The sequence below is a fragment of the Serinus canaria genome, chromosome 1 (assembly GCF_022539315.1).
Source record: "Serinus canaria isolate serCan28SL12 chromosome 1, serCan2020, whole genome shotgun sequence".
NCBI lineage: Eukaryota > Metazoa > Chordata > Aves > Passeriformes > Fringillidae > Serinus > Serinus canaria.
Window position 1 is genome coordinate 51566528 of NC_066313.1, and position 17120 is coordinate 51583647.

General features: G+C 41.0%; 1 protein-coding gene across 4 annotated transcripts in view; it reads left to right on the forward strand.

Moving 5' to 3' along the window:
- Positions 1 to 16607, forward strand: part of DHRS12 (dehydrogenase/reductase 12) — a 29263-nt gene extending 12656 nt beyond the window's left edge. For 3 of the 4 annotated variants that reach the window (XM_030234961.2, XM_050979155.1, XM_050979153.1), the window contains exons 6-10: positions 7664 to 7725; positions 8457 to 8561; positions 9115 to 9205; positions 10582 to 10719; positions 13276 to 16607. In XM_030234961.2, coding sequence (XP_030090821.1) covers positions 7664 to 7725; positions 8457 to 8561; positions 9115 to 9205; positions 10582 to 10719; positions 13276 to 13403 — 524 coding nt within the window. In that variant the 3' untranslated portion in view covers positions 13404 to 16607. Of the gene's footprint in view, positions 1 to 7663; positions 7726 to 8456; positions 8562 to 9114; positions 9206 to 10581; positions 10720 to 11247; positions 11613 to 13275 lie in introns of those variants that run through there. The other variant, XM_030234962.2, reaches the window with a different exon arrangement.
- The last annotated feature ends 513 nt before the right edge of the window (positions 16608 to 17120 follow it).

Sequence of the window (17120 nt, forward strand, 5' to 3'; positions counted from 1 at the left end):
AGGTAAATCATCCTCTGTTGTCCAACTTCTTCAGAGTTCAGACAAGGACTGGGTTGTTTGCTTAGACTGTGTTTCTCTAGACAAAAATAAGGATTAAATTTTGGATCTTTTAGAACAGAGTGGGACTTGGTTGAGCAGGAAGAAGCTGGCAGGGCAACAGGAAGCTCCTGTTCTTGCAGGCCAGACACACATGAAGGACCAAGGCTACAAACTACAGTTTTTTTCTTCAAAGTCAGGAGGATGAGATAATAAATCATAACATCTGGAGCCATAGTAGGAGAAAACTGTGTGGAGAAAGACCACAGAGTAGATGCTCTGTTACTTCCCTAAGTACGAGGTGCCTTCGGGTGTGTTTTACTTGGGAGAAGTTAATTTGTTTCAGTAACTATCTGTGATTATAGGCTCCCAGAGAAAAACCTGGCTCAATTAGATATGGCTGGTATATAGGTTGGCTGTAAATTTGAATGTGGTCTGAAAGAGCAAACTAAATTCCCTTCTCTGCCCCAGTAATGCTAAAGCCTGAAATGTGACATGGGCTCAAGGCCCTTGTTTGGAAAATGTGCAGCTGTCCCTCACTTGACTAACAAGAAAGAATAATATCAATATCTTTTGCAGACCTTTACATGTAGGGTGATTCCTTCCATGTTTCTTTCACTTTTTTTCTCCCTACCTTGTATCTCTGGTCTAGTAAAGGAGTGTGTAGGTTGTAACTATCTAAAAATGCAAGACTGAAATATAACATGCTTTAAATACACACGTCACAGTTTTTGAATTCTGTATCTGATAGCTGATTAACATTTCTATAAGCTGTAAAATTGCTCATTTAAGTGTCTGAAATGCTGTTGAACTTTTAAATCTAGTATGGGAATGTTTTCCTCTTGACTGATCTGTTGGTGCATTTTTGAGCATAATGGATGTCAGTGTTCAGTTTTAATTGATGATCTGACTTGTGAAACATACTTGATATCCTGATCTTTTCTTGGACTACATTGGACAAAAATGACTGCATTAGTCCTCTTGTATGAATATGTACAAAAATAGCAGTGGTTAGAATAGAAAGTAAAATTCCCTTAATGTAAAACACAACTGACTGGCTCATTGAGGATGGTAGCTGAAAGAAGAGGTGCAAGAGTCTTCTCTGGTGCTGTCAGAATATGCAGGTGGATGAATTTCATGAAAATGTAAAATTCAGGTTGATAGTTATGGCTTTGTATGGTTTGTTTAATATTCAAGTTCAAACTGTGAAGTGCTTTGAGCAGGTGGTGGCAGCTGCATCTGTGCTGGTGTCTGTGGTACCCTTACAGTGAGTCTGAGGCGCAAATGCTGCGTGGCTTGTTGTGGTTCTATGGGAGCACTGGCCAGGCACAAGTCTGAAATAGCCCTTTGCTGATTGAAACACACTATCAAATAAAACAAATTGAGCGACTCAGTGGGGGTAATAAGGACAGATTTCCTGCAGACCTTCCTATCCTGATTAGCAGATTTTTCTCTGTCCTCTAGTTTGTGTGATGTTGCCCTTATATTTTTTCTTGTGGGCTCACCATGTACTCAGGAGCTGGGCAGCACCAAGCAGTCATTTCTTTTGATGAGTCTTGTAGACTTCTGAGTCAAAACTCTTTTTAAATTTAATTTAATTTTATTTTTTTTAGTATAACTCCCAGCGAAGACTGTTAAAGCTGGTGGTATTCCGTCATTTTGAAAAAAAAAAACTTCAGCATTTATAAGCAAGTAGAGGCAAAAGCAGCATGTTCTTATTGAAGCAGTAGGCATTTAGCTGGAACAATCCTTTTTCCTCTGTTTTATTGCCTGCCTCACTTTGCTTTTACTCAATACATCTTCCTGTTGGCATGGAAAAATGACATATATGTTACTTTTTTATTGCTACTTACCAGGCAAGGGGATGCTAAAACACACTGAGAGATAAATGATGCTCCCAGTATGCATCTTTTCCTCAATCTAATGTGCTCTCATGTTTTAATAATATATACATATACTTCCACTCTGTGCAAGAAGGGTTAGAGCCAGAGCAAGTTAAGATGTTTATCTGTCATAGTGACACTATAGCCCATCTATGGCAAGCTGCCTAACCTGGATTCATGTTTGTCAGTCTCTTCCATACACATGAACTGTATCTAACTGGTGTTAATAGAATCCAGTGCAGCCTGGTCTTCTGAATTACTTGGAAGTCCAACAACTTGAATATCAGCTGTCAGTTTGTTCTAAGTTCAATGCCTGATCTTTGGCAAGACAACCTCATCTGTGAAAAGGAGGCTGTGGTTTGTGTTTTCTTTCTGAAGAGCTTTGAGACTTATGGATCAGAGGTGGTATGTGAAAGGATAAGGTTATGTGATTGCACATGCAGAAACTGTACTAAAGCCTGGTTCCCAGGAGACAGAGGAGCCCTTCTTGAGATGAGCTTTGTCATTTGCAGGAAATGTAAATGTTTATTTTGTATTTCATGTTCATTAACTCTTCCATACACTCTCAGTTATTGCTAGTGCAGTGGAATTGGCCCTTGGAGACAGCACACTGTAATCTTCATTCCTGATCACTTACTCAGAAAAAGAGACTCAGGGATGTCTCTTACTGGGAATTGCATAAACTGCAGGAAAAGATAATCAGGCTAATGAAGAATGGAACTTTGCTTGTTAGGTGGTTTTTGGTTTTTTTTGTTTGTTTCTGTGGTTTGTTTTTACTTGCACTCAAGAAAAGCAAGCCAGTTTAACTGATTTCTACCGGATGAATGAGCCACTGAAATCTGTACAGTGGAGGTATTTTGGTGGTATTGGTTTTTTTTTTTGTTTGTTTTGGTTTTTTTTGTTTGTTTGTTTTTTTTTTTTTTTGTTTAGGTTTTATTTGTTCCCACTTTTTTCACAGTTAAAATAACACTGTTCCTAATAATACTGCAGAGCTCAGGCATATGAAGCACTTTACTTAGTGTGGTGCTGGCTGCCTGCCCTTATTCCAATGTTATCAGGACAAAAACCTCACCAGCAATGTGCCACTAATTGCCAGATAGAACATCAAGCAAAAAACATTCTGGAATCCACCAAGACACTTGGTTCCACAGTAACTGTATCATCAATTAATTTGATGTTATAAGAAGGTAGTGGGTTTACAGTGTTGTTTCTGCTGAAACCATAATTTTCTTCAAAGTTGATTTATAAAGTACAGATTCTAGGTTCACATTAAATCTTAAAGCAAATCAGAGTATATGTTTATGTTCTTTTATTTTATGTGATATCCTGTTAATTTTCAGTCTGAACTATGTGAATCCTAAGGAGTCTTTCAGATTCTAGCAGACTGATCTAGACCACCAGTAGTTTGGAAATCTGCATGCACAATATTTGTTTATATTTTCTGCTAGGGCTATCCTGTATTTTGATTACTTTCATATTTTAGTACAGCAAGACTTGCAGTTTTCTGTGAGAAGGACCAGTGTCTAATACACTGGAGACTGCTGTCCTGTGCAGTAGGATTTCATTTTGTTCATGTCATGAGACCACAGTGGAATAACTGTTGCAGGAACATGCAAAGCTACCTTTCCACAAGACCTAATAATAGTGTCTTCCATAGAGTCCCCTCAGCTTCTGCATCATGTCATGGTAAAGGTAGCAGAACTTTATTTAAGAGCTTATGAGGCAGTCAGGCTGATTTTTGTAGTTTTTTGTCTTTTTTTTTTAAAAAAACCCCAACTTACTGTAGGAATCAAATGTTTATCTCCATAATGGTGCCTCATTTTCTACACAGATGTCATTAATATTTCACTCTGTGATTGTGAAACCACTGAATTAGTGCTTTTCCAGGTTGGCAGAGGAGGTCACTGTATGGAGTCAAAAATTTGATTTCTTAGTTAGAGCACAATATCAGATTACTCGACTGAATTGAGAAGATCTCAGACCAGGTGGAACAATTACCAGACAGGCCACAAGGGAATGCATGATGATTCAATGTTTTTGGTGGGTTTTGTTTTTATATTTTTCAAGTAAACATGAAACTTTAATGTGCATGAAAAAACTATGTTCTCATTAAATGCTGCCCTCATTACTTTTACTGGAATGAGCATGTTTAATGCATAGACTGGCAACCCACACTGTCTACCATATGATAAGTTGGTTTATGGTGCGTAATGGTGTTGTCTGTAGAAAAGTTTTAATTACTCTGCATTACACGTGATTTCCCATTATGGGAGATCAGCTCCAAGGTATAAAGCCTGCAGAAATTTTTCCAAAGAAAGGTAATTCTTTGGAAAAATTTTTAAAGACTGTTTATCTTTAAAATAAATTGTACGTCTATCCTAGAAACCTTTTTGACTGGAGAAAACATGGCCAGCCAGTACTGTGTCAAACCTCATTACACAGAACAGGGCTGTAGCTTGTCCAGTAGGTTTTACAAGTCACCTCTTCACCTTGGCAGAGTTCAGTAAGGGCAAGATAAAATCCTTTATATGGGTGTGATAGACTGGGCTCACCTTCTTCTCTATTCCTACTGCTTCTGAGCAAACTCCCAAATTCATTGTGCTGGACTCCTTTGTGTCAGAGCAAATACTTCTCATCAAAGGGAAATGTTGTGTACAATTTATTTCACTGATTTTTTTCAGTAGGAGACAAGCATTCAGGCCATGTGGATAATGTACCTTCCAGTGACAGGAAATGGTGATGCACAAATCTGGCCCGTCACACAGTCCTAAATGCAGGTAGTACTAGATATATGTTCAACAGATACCCAGTAAAAACTGCTTTCAGTGCAAGGCACAGCACTCTTGAATGTTGCCTTTCCTTTCATGTACTTTTGTGTTAAACCATTAAAAAAACCCCCAACAAAACAACTCAATCTGTACAGTTTGAACACAGTGATAATTAAGCATTCACCACATTTGATATGCCTTACCTTTTTAAACCAAGCTCTGTGGGAGGAATTTTCTCCTTTAACAGACAAAAATTTTTTTGCATCAAGTAAATATGTTAGAATGCTCAAGTGCTTGTTTTGGAAATATTGACATCCAGTACATTGGTATTAATAATCAAGTATTGGCAAAAGGACAGACAGTTTGGATGTTGCCTTGATTTCCTTACATCGGGGCAGAGATGAATGTAGTTTCTTCTACCAAATCAGTTTACCTTGCAATTTTTTTTTTTAACAAGAAAAGTTTCCTTCTTTCTTTTTTTTTTTTTCCTGTAAGGACGGTGGCAGGCAATGCCTTCATTTGCCACTTCCCCTTTTACTGAGAAATTAACTTGAGTGTTAGTGCCTGCTGTGATACAGCTGTGCTGGACAAAGTACCTGCCGTGAGGTACATGGCTGTGCCAGGCCCTGCAGTGACCATACTGAGCATTCTCCCAAGCTGTTTGAATGTCACCATCAAACTAAAGGCCAGCTTTTGCACTGATAAAAATGGGGAGGTTTCAGTTGATGATGATGTATTCTAACCAGCAATAAACCTTGCTGATAAAGTGTATCTGTTCTGCTATTACTGTTCTAAATTTCCAGCCTGTTTTGCCTGACAGACCAGCCCAGGCAAATAAGAATGTGCAATACCCAAGTATTTTTGTCAAAGGAATGAGGAGTTTGTGTTCAGACACTTAAAATGGGGACAGTAGTTGGTGAAATATTTAGCAGTGGGAGAAATAAGATGCTGCAGCCTTAATGCCTGATGCATTGTATCTGTGTGTGTTTTCAGACACTGTTGCTTACCATAGGAAGCTGTGATCAAAACTGTGAGCTCTGTGCTCTGTCTCAAAGCAAATGAGCAAGTGGTCTTGTGGGGCAAAAAGATGGAATGCTCTGGCTTTGTGGGATTTACTGAATTCTTAATAAACTTGAGGAAGAGAGGAGATGTGGGGTTTGCAGTTAGTTTGTGGTTCTAAATAAGCACATAAACTTCTGACAAGTTGTAGTTGCTCTAAGCAGGATTTTTGGCATTGAACATTTCTCTTATTTGGCTGGAAAACAAAACAAAACTCGGTTGTTAATGAGGCAACATTAGTGCGTTTATCTTTGCAGCTCTTTAGAATTAACAAATCAAAATGAAGCCCCTTAAAACTGTAAATTAATCTGCAGGACAGTAAAATGGAGCATCGTCAGAGATGGTGCATTGCAGCTCTGCCTTTAGGAGAGGCAGCTTATTTAACCAAGACGTGATGTTACTTTTTTTAAGAATCCACAGCCAAACAGCATTAAAACCAGGCTCTCAGCTTATACTGAAGTGATTTTTTTAAAACCCCCCCCCCCCCCCCATCGCGGCAGCCTCCCCTGGCAGTCAGCGGGAGTTCTTGTGCCGATGATGTCATCACTCAGTCTCCCCGCCGCTACCAGGGGACAGGACCGGGCTCTCGTCATGCACTGGCAACTGCCTTTGCTCACATTTTCTGCTGAAGCCAGGCTGCATTTACTCCTCTGTGGTGCATTTGCTCAGTTTGATTTGCCAGGGTTTTAAATATATTGTGTGTTTATGGACATACCTCTGATTATATAGAGAAAGTGAAGGCTGCTGTGACTGACAGGGGAACTGAACAGTTTTTTCACCAGGCATGTAACATGTTTGGTTTTGGTACCGTATTTATAAACGTGCTGTATTTTAACTGGGTGATCTCATTGCCTGTGTGGAAGAGAGCTTATAAAGACATGCTGAAGTCATGCCTAGTGAAAAACATGGCCTCAGTAGCTCAAGGAAAAAAATGCAGTTATCACTGATAGAATTGTTGAACTAGAGCCATATGTAAAGACATGAGAGGGAAGTAGGTGTAGAAACACTAGACTAAATGGGGATAAATTAATTTTGAATTAATAGAATTTTTTAAAAATACATTTTAAGCAGAAAAAAAAAAAATCTCTGTTGCACTTGGTTGCCTGAAACATCACTAGGTGTGTCTGTGTGTCTGAGTCAAACACACTGACAGCTGGACAGTGTTTGTAATAACAAACTCTGCTGGTCATAGTAATGGAATATATTTGTGTGGTGTGTAAAAATCCTTGCTACATGAACATGATCAAAAGCAAGGAAGGACACAATTAAGTTTCCCTGAGTAATCTTAACTCAGCCTTGGGCAGGCAACATTAATATTTTTTCCCCCAAGAATTCCTTATCTTCCATAATGGTCATGCTGGGGATTTAAGGGGTGGGTTTTTTGTACAACACAAAAAGTGTCAAGTGTACTCTGAGTAATTTCATAGTGAGAAGGGAAGAATGGACAAATCTTAAGTGCATATGCAGTGCCCTAAGAACTGTAAGTATGAAGTACAGTTTCCTTTTCTTGTTCATGACCCAGCTTAGATCTGTGTGTATATGCCAGACTTGCAGGGGAAATGCATTCCCCATTTCTTCACTTCACTGGTATCACCTTCCCCCACCCAAGGAATTCCATACCTGAGCTATTTTGCCTTCAGATTCTCACAGATGAATGTAGGGAGCTGTTTTCTCTATAGGTAGAACAAACATTAAAATCTGTAAAATAATATATGCCTTTTGCTAAGTCTATGGCAATGTGAACCACTACAAATTGAGCTGGCACACTGCAGGTGAAGCAGCAACAAAAAATCATTGTCAAATTCAGATCATATTTCACAGATAAAGAGACTTTGGGTTTTGGGTTGTTAAGGAAGGTGGAGAGAGAATAAAGCTTTTTTTAAAAGAAGTTAATGTTGGTGCTTGTCTGTCTTTTAGGTACATACATCATGACAACTGCCCTGGTGCCCCTCCTGGAAAAAGCAGCTGATGCCAGAGTGGTGAGTCTGTGATGCTGTTTAAAAGGGGTGTTTTACTATTTTTACCTTCTGGCTTGTAACAGCAGTTCTCTGACTGTGCTAGTAATGCAGGATTACTTACAATGCTATAAGGATCTCTAAAATCCTCTTGGATTTTGCTAACAACAACCTCCTGCTCTAAGGCAAAGCTCCTGCTTGCTGCTCTCAACCTTTCATTGGAAATCAGAGTAAAATACTTCATTTGGGAACTTGCCCTCTTAGATTCCCTAGGGCAAGTCAGCTCCTGCAGCAGAGTGCAAAATATGTACAACAGGGATATAGGCTTAAAAGAACTTTACAGACCTTGGTGTAAAATAAGACAGCAGGTACGTTTTTAAAAATGAAATTTCCCAAGTTTTGTATGGCTTCTAATTAGCTTCGGTAAGTACTAAACATACAAACTACAAATAGTGCTATTCTGCTATTTTCTTTCTCCCCATTACTTTCCAAAAGGAAGAAGCACAAAATTCCTGAAATGAATCAACATCACTTTGAATGAAAATCCCTTCTTAAAAACCTTATGTATCTTTCATTGCAAATCCAGGTGTGCTCTACTCCTGAGCGTATGCATAATGCAAAGAGTATGCAGAGGAATCCTGCTCTGTAGGGACTTCCAGCTATGGCCTGAAGACTACATTGCATGCATAAATGCATCTGTGGGGAGTTCCTGGTTTTGCTTTTCATTCATTTGTTTTTCATTCATTTCATTACAGATCACTGTCTCTTCTGGGGGCATGCTAGTTCAAAAATTAAACGTATCTGACTTGCAGTCGGAAAGTGGGCCATTTGATGGAACCATGGTGTATGCACAGAACAAGGTACAACCCATGGGATTGAAAACAAAGCCCAGCCCTTCTTTGCTAGGCAGCTCCTACCATCTGCTTTGCAACAAGCCTGTTGGTTACTGTTGCTTTCCCATCGCATCCAACCCATATGCAGATGCACTGGCAGTAATCTTCAGGAGTATGATGGCATGCCCTTAGGAGTGCATACATCTTGCGTGGAGGAGAGCATGGCTAGACTTTGATTTGATATGAGAGAAGTCTCAAGGGGAAGCACTGTCTTAAGCTAATGAACCCTGTCTGCCTGCTTAGTTCTTGCCCACAGTCTGCAGCAAATAGACATGGTCGGTAAAAGCAGTGCAGCTGCTTTAAAAGTAAATTTGTAGCCAGGGTATGGATGGCAATGACTGTGGAAGTCTCTGTTGAAATTATCCTATAAATTCAGCCAGGGTGAGCAAGGGTATATTTCTGCTGTACATAAATGCTCTGGTATTTATGGCACATTTGATGTAGTTTATTTCCCTGGGAACTCATTTGGTGGACAGGCTGCTGAATGTGGTCTAGTGTGGCTCTTACTGCTCTATCCTAGAGACAGCAAGTTGTCCTGACAGAGCAGTGGTCAAAGACTCACAGAAATATCCATTTCTCCGTGATGCACCCCGGCTGGGCAGACACTCCAGGTAACATCTGCTTCACACTCTGCCAATATTTTTTTCTTGTCAGGATTAGTTTAAAAGCAAAGAAAATTGAAACTTCCTAGTATATTTTTCCAACAGGTGCAGTAATTTCTTTTCTCCAAACTGGTGCTTGAAGTAGTTTTATATCCCCTTGGTGGCTCTTTTCTGCACAGTGTCTGCTAGCTGTGTATATCTAGAGAATAATAATGGGCAGTGAATGCTTCCAGCCCTGCTCAAGTGCACAGCAGAGACATAGTTCTTTAAGGTAACCTTTAAGTTACATTTGTAGTGGAACTGTTAAACACACAGATGGAGCTTCTGCCTCTCCAAGTACCTGTGTGCAGACACTGGGAATTTGTGAGGGCATGTAGGAGAATGTAACACTGTGCAAGCCCTCTGCTCTTCCTCTAACCATTTACTGCTGTTGAGAAGCAGTTTTGTCTTTGAGCTGCAGCTGTTCTCTAGTGACTGTGCCTGAGCAGGTGGGCCAGCATCAGTCATGCACTATGCATGTTGCATTCCCCAATGTTTCCAGCCCCCAGTGCCCAAGCTTCGGATGCAGAATAGCATTACATCTCTAGGTCTTTTATAGGGATGCAGTTTCCCAAATTTGCTTCTGACAACAGAAGCATTTACCCTGTCTACTTTATGCTTGAAAATAGCCCTTTCCAACTAAATATCCTGGTATTTCTTTTTCTTTAAAATACATTTATTTTTGCACTTCCTTTGCAAATTTCAAACTTAATGAACCATAAAGTTATCCCACCTTAAAGTTCAAAGGCTCTCCAACCCCCAAAAATAAACACCTACATTGGATGGGCCCACAGTCACCATCTGTTGGACAAAATAAAATGAAACCAGAGTTTAGACGGGAAGTAAGAAATTTTTAAATACAGTGCTGCAAATGGTTTCCTAAAACTGGTGAGAAAAGAAGAGCTAAAAATCCCATTACAATACTGCTTTTTGGAATTTCTGTTTTCTCCATGTTTGTCATCTTTACAGTTTGGAATGGAATTCGAAGAGGAACCTCTTACAGATCCTGTTGTCAGTTGTGTCCCTGTAATTTGACCCAAACAAACAAGTGGTAGATCATCTGGCAGCTTAGTGCTATTCTCCCACAAGCCATCCTACTCCCAGATAGAGGGAAATACTCATTTTCTTCCATAAGCTCTAGAGATGCCTCTTCTCCTTCCTACACACAAAATGGCAATTTGAAGCTGGTTTGGTGGGATTTTTTTGGGTTTTGGGTTTTTTAGGGGGTTTTTTGGTTTTTTTTGGGGGGAGGAGGGTTGGGTTTGGTTTGGCTTTTTTTTTTGTGTGTGTGTGTGTCAAAAAAAGCCTTGCATGGCAGGCCACCATTCCATTGTAATCCTTTCCAGCTGTGAGGTCGTCCATGCCCGATTTCTACGAGAGGATGAAGAACTCTCTGCGCACAGAGGCCCAGGGAGCCGACACCGTCCTGTGGTTGGCAGTGTCAGCTGAAGCAGCAAAGCTGCCCAGTGGCTTGTTCTTCCAAGGTAAGGAGCAGTGTCTCACAGTGCACAGACTGGAGACCCCTGGCCTGCCTGAGCTTAGGATCCCTGTCTGGCCTGGAAGGGGATTAAGGCTGCACCAGGCAGCTTGTGCAAAGGATAAAGCATTCCTCAAAGCTGTTTCAAGTCTAAATGTTCAAGGGAGCATTGTGTTAAATTGTTACATTCCTGCTTTTGTCCTCTAAAGTAGCTGATAGAGACTTCAAAGCATTTCTTTAGGGAGGGTTGGGGATTTTTGTAATGAAAATGGCTGCTTGTAGGACTGTGCCAAGGGAAGGTGAATCACAGCAGTCAAACAGCATCTTTTATGATGCTAGGAAATGAGCATCTTTCTCACAGAGCACTGGGAGTTGGCTCCACTTTGACAGGTTCTTCTTCCTGTTGTTCCATGCTCACTAAAACTGCCAGTTCCCTCTTTCTCTAACACTGGGCAAAGACTTGAGCACTGTGGCATTTTTGGCACTGTGAGCTTAGGCTCTGCCCTACTTTTCCATTCCCTTTCTTTTCTCCCAGGCAAATGACAGGCATCTTTGTAGGAGCAGCTGGAAGCAAGGATGCCTCAATGGTGATGCAGGTCAGTCCAGAAAGAGAAAGCTCAGGGTAATTACTTACCAGAAGCTTAATGCTTCTGTTGGATGTGGCCCTTAAGTCCTGATTCACTGAATTTCTATATGGAGAATGCAGGAAGCTCAGACTTTTCTGCATTTGGGTTGACTTTGTCCCTTCTGTCCCACAGACAGTCACACAGGGTTGGCTGACTGATACTTAAATGGACATCTTTCATGTCAGCATGCAGTACATGTGGAAACCCCACATCCTGGCTGGTCAGCCTTCTTTGTAGAACCAGGCTTTGCCTTTGTTTTACTTCAGTCACTTTCTTCTGGTCCTAGTGCTTCTACTCAGTTGGTTTTTCTGGTTTTTTCATAATTTCATAAGGCTCTTCCCTTTGGCCTTTTTCTACCCCCAGCTTTGGTAAACAGGGAACATGCCCTGCCTCTTTAGCTAAAGCTACTGACTTTTAAGAGCTTTGGTCCTGTTAAGACTGCTCTTAGAGCTGCAAAAGAAGTTCTGAGTCCATGTCTTGTGCTTATCAAATAGTGGTGAAGTCAATTATTTCTTGTGCCTACAGCCTTTTGGAAGCCAGAGCTTAGTATGGGCACTCTTCAGGCCCTTTCTGTGAAGGGTTTGGGGTGCAGGAGCACTTTGCCACAAACCCCATACTTCTGATCCTAGGCAGTTTCCCTCCATTTTCTGCATTGTCTTCTTTTGTTCCCTCTGAGAGCAAACCAAAGCCAGTTTTTTGGTTTTTTTTTTCCCTGAGAAAATAATAAAGGGAAGTGAGAACATGACTAGTACTATCAGAATTCTCTGCTAAAATAGATAAAAAATGCTTAATAGAGACCTGCTTTCCAAAGACTAGAAGCACCTTCTCTGTGATGCTGAACTTGGCCTTCATACCTAGTTCCCAAACTTTAGCACAGGCTACTGGAAGCACTATGGCAAGGTGGGAAGCTATTAACAATCAGTGATGGAGAAGGGAACATTCCTTTCTCTCTCTCCTCAGTTTTCCATGAGCAGAAGTTATGTGGTGTGTGCAGTCAGGTAAACATTTGCTCTTAAGAGAGCAAATACCTCTGCTCTCCTGGGAAGCCCAGTGGCAGCCTGATAGGTTTTCAGGGAAATCTGCTTCCCAGGGTTGCAGCAGCTTGTTCTTGTTGTCTCAGCTGGCTGCTGCAAAGTTGGGCTCACTAAGTAGATTTAACAGTGCTGCACCAGTGCTCTAACTGTTGTTCCACAGACACCTGACAGCATTGTCATAAGGCTCCCCGGCTCTAGACACCATATTTTTGGAGGGGAGGATCCCTTAGAGTGGATGGTGGTAACAGCTGTATTTACAGAGTGAGTGACAGGCGTGAGATTTGGAAAACCAAGTGAAGCATCAAACTGAGCAAATTTGGTTGGATACGTGTCACTTATGGTGACTGAGCAATAAGCCCAAGTTCCTTTGCATTTAGAATTTACCTATTGTTTTTAAGGATGAAAGTAAGCATTTAAAGATTGAAAATAATCCTAACTACAAAGTCCCAGCTGGGGATTTGTACAGTACTAGAAAGATTATCCAAGAGGCAAGGAAAAATGTTGTTTCAAGTGCAAGATCATGCTCTGCCTGCAACAACAAACTCCAGCTATTGCTCTTTGCCTGCAGGTGCTGCACTAGTGACAGGCATAACCCCACAAGGAAGCCTTCCTTTTCCTAAACTGTCCCCAGCTGCAAATGGGGGCTTGCTGCACAGTCCAGGTCATACTGTGCTACAGAAAAATCATTCTAGCTCCAAAATACAAATTGAATTGGTTTAAATTTTGGTTTAGAAGATATGCTTAACTAGCATTATTTACAGTTACCTAGAAGGTTAATTTTCCTGGCTTCAAGATCATGAGGTATGTTTAGGCAGTACAGAGTCTATCAGAAAAACCTCCTTTCTGCTTTAAGAGAGTTAAATGTACCCATAAGGTTGTTTTTTTTCTCTTCTTTTCTTCCAGACAGGCAACCAGTCCCTACACACTTACCCCTAGCATACACCCACAGTCCACCAGAGGATGAAGAGAAACTAATGGAGGTGCTGGAAGAGTTCTCCCAGAAGTTTAAATCTGTTTCTGCAGGAATTTAATTTCTCTGCTGACACAGTGTCACCACAAATCTTCTAATTACACAGTAATCTGCTGTTGAGGGGAAGTAGGATGCCATAAGCCTGTTAAAAATGAATTAGGTTCAGGTGTTCTCATAATGAGATGGTAGAGTGGCACCTGTGTAATTTTTCTCTGCTGCCAAGTCTCTCCCATTGTGAATATGCAGCTGCTGCCTCAATACACACTAAGGTTGTGTTCTTTGGATTGGAAGAAAAATTGGAGACATTAAAATAAGCCCTGAGACTTTGTAAAGTTACCAAGAATAATTTAAAACGCTCAGCACAGAGAAATGCAGAGGAGTGTACTTTCAGTAGCCTTCATGAAGGACTTCAGGAAAGAAGTAGGAATGTTTTACACAACTTTTAACTGCTGTATTTGACAGGTTGGTGGCTTCCTTCGCTGCATGAGGGTGATTGGGCTCAAGCATGTAACTGGGAATGCAGAAACTCTCTTGCAGAGCCTGTTTAGTTTAAAGGGAGGGATTCCTCGCAGCCTTTAGTTTCTATAAATTAGTGCTGGTATGCAGAAGTGATCTGCTTCCTCATGTTTAAACAGCAAGAATTTAGGAACGCTGCCAAATGCCTTCCACATTACTTTATGGAGCCACGGCTAAATATTATCCCATTTATGTCAAAATACCATGAAGTAGGAGGTTTCAACACAACACACCCAGACATGGCTGGATCCAGCAGAGAAATGGCTGCATGACTGTAGGCACAAAAAGAAACAACATGCTAAGCCATTTCTGTGAGAGATTAAAGGAAATTGTTTTATCATTGTGAATGGATTAAGAAGGGAAGAGAGCACTGGTGTAGCACAGGTTTTAGAGGAGAATCCACCTCCTGATGAGAGGCTTGTATTTTGTCTGGATGTGTTTACTTCCAGACACAGGACAGGATTCATTCTGCCTGATCTGTGGACATTTGAATTTCCTACTGAGTTTCTCACTGTAAATTGATAGAGGGGAAAATGGGCTTTTTCACAGGGATTTACTGGATCTAGTTTAAGAAGCACCACCTACAGAGCTGCATCTTTCTAAGAGTGCTGAAGACAATCAGCTCAGACTAAGACTTTCTGGTGGGACTTATTTTGTCTTAATTATTTCAGATTTACTGCAAAGCCAAGACTATTATTAACAAAGGTAACACCTTTTCTCCTGAACTGAGTGTGTTTATTAACCAGCTGCCTCCAGAACCCAGTCAAGTTGCTGCACTGTTTCACATGTGGCTCACACCATTGTGGTAGGACCAAGGCCCTAACCACAAATATAACACAGATGTTCTTGAGCTCTCTGCAGTGACTGGCTGATGGACAGAGGAGAGCTCCTTCTGCCTGTTTTACGTAATTTAGTTTCCTCCTGGCTGATGGTATTTCCTCATTATTTAAAGATCTCCTATTAAGTATCAGTTTAAGAAAAAACCTGCTTTTTTCCACCTATTGTCAATCTCCCTAGATGTAAAGACTTTACTGTCAGAGAGGCTCTGAGATTCTCCCATGATAAGCAGTGCTGAGACAAGTCAGGCTGTCACAGCTCCTCCTGAAGAGGCTGGGTCAGCATTGAAGTTATTGCCTCGTTTATTAACTTAACTCCTTCTTGCACTACAGTGAAAGAAAACAACAGCAAGGCTTGTACAGAGGTTTATTTCCTGCAAATCTGGTTTTAACATTTTCTATGGTTTCAGCTGTTAAATACAGTTACCCAAAACAAGAGCATGGCTGGAAGCATATATACTAACTACATTTCTTAACCCAATAGCTGCAAGGCTAATAAAAACATTTGCATTATTTAGTATTTACATCAATTTGCTTCTCAGCTCTGCAGTACAGAAGAAAAGTTTAATGACTGGTATTTAAATAGTTCATAAAAGTAAAAACTGTGCACTATATACGTATATATTTAACACATTTTAGTCCACATTCTGCACTAGTGTATTTGAATAGCCTATATTTTTCATTTTGTGTCACAGCTTAAAAATGAAGCCAAAGTTAAGAAAACTGCTTTATTCAAAGTTTGGTCACAGTGTCAAAGAGTACCATGCTATGGTTTAAGAGCACTTCTGATTTAAAAAGAACTAAACCACAGGAACAGCAAGTAGAAACAAAGTCCAACAAATAATCCAGTATTATGGTCCTGCTGAGGCTTTATTTCAGCCTGATTCCACAAGAGCAAACATGGCATTTGCTGCAAGCCAACGAGAGGATCTGTCTAATGCAATCCAGAATGACTTGCACCTTCATGTAAGTGAATACATTTACAGACTCACAGATTATGCTGAGTCAGAAGGGCCCCACAAGGATCACGGTATCCAGCTCCTGGTCCTGGGCAGGACACCCAAGAGTCACACCATGTGCCTGAGAGCACTGTCCAAATGCTTCTTGAACTATGTCAGGCTTAGTGCTCTGACCACTTCCCTGGGGAGCTGTTCCAGTGCCCAGACCCTCTAGGTCAAGATCCTTTTCCTGATATCCAACCTAAACCTCCCAACAAACCTCAGGCCATTACTTTGGACCCTGTCACTGGTCACCCCAGAGAAGAGATCAGTGCTTGCCCCTCCTCTTCCCCTCACAAGGAAGTTGTAGACTGTGGTTAGGTCTCCCCTCAGTCTCCTCTTCCACTTTAAAACTTCATGAACAAAATAAAAACAGCATCCAGTGACAGATGACCAGAAGATGAAGGTGGCACAGGTCCTTGTTAAGCAGTGCACAGTGGGAGTTTGAGAGCACACCTGGGTCAGGGGAATGGAATGACAAGCACAGCAGCTGCTCTTGCCACCCTTCCAAGTCCAGGCACAGCCCAACACTTCTTGTGACAGCTTTGAGGCTTTTATGACTGACCTCACTCTGATGGCTTCATATTTTTCTTCATTTTGTGAAGTCACCTAGTTGGGAAGTTTTTGCTCTCAGGGATCTTGCACCACAGAGCACATGTGGAGTTTGTCATTTGCCTACATCCTAATGGAAAGGCACAGCCCATTATCAGTGCAGTAGGACTGACTGCAGTGATGCAGGGGCCATGCAACTTTTTTGTCTTGGATGAAAATTTTAGGAGACCAATGTAACAGGTATCAAACAATTTTGTAAACGACATTTTGTCGTTAGTTTAATTTCTGGGTCATCTTTATTCATTGTTAAAAAAAACTTAATAAACTAAATCAACCTGCTGTTAATTAAAGGTGTAAAAAATTGTTTGTTGTTTGCCTTTGAATGGGGACACTCCCATAAATACCTCACAATTTTGGAGTAAACTGCAAATACCAGTTGTTGGCATTTGCAGTAACACACACCAGCTTCTGTGTTCTACTCAGTGGGAGCAAGGTTTGAGCAGGGCCACCCCTTTCCCTTCCTGTTAAACAAGGCTCAGGTGGGATTTTGAATATGCACTGCCTGGGCTCAAAGGGAGTTCTGCTATATCCTGCATTATAGCCTGGTAAGTCAGTCCTGCAGACCTCAATGTAAATAAATTTATTTGGTGGGGGAATAGTCCCAGCCCTTTCAATTGTCAGTACAAGCACTAGTTTGTATTTTTGTAATGACAAAGCCTTTCGTAAAGCCATGACACTTGAAGCAGTACTAGTTTTCCTCAGCCTGGTGAGTGGAGAGTGAACATGGAGTTAGTCTTTCAGGGAACAACCTGATGGAACAGTGGAGGAGGGCAGCTACGAAGCAGTTCAATCTGTGAGTTCTCTGTGTGTTACTCT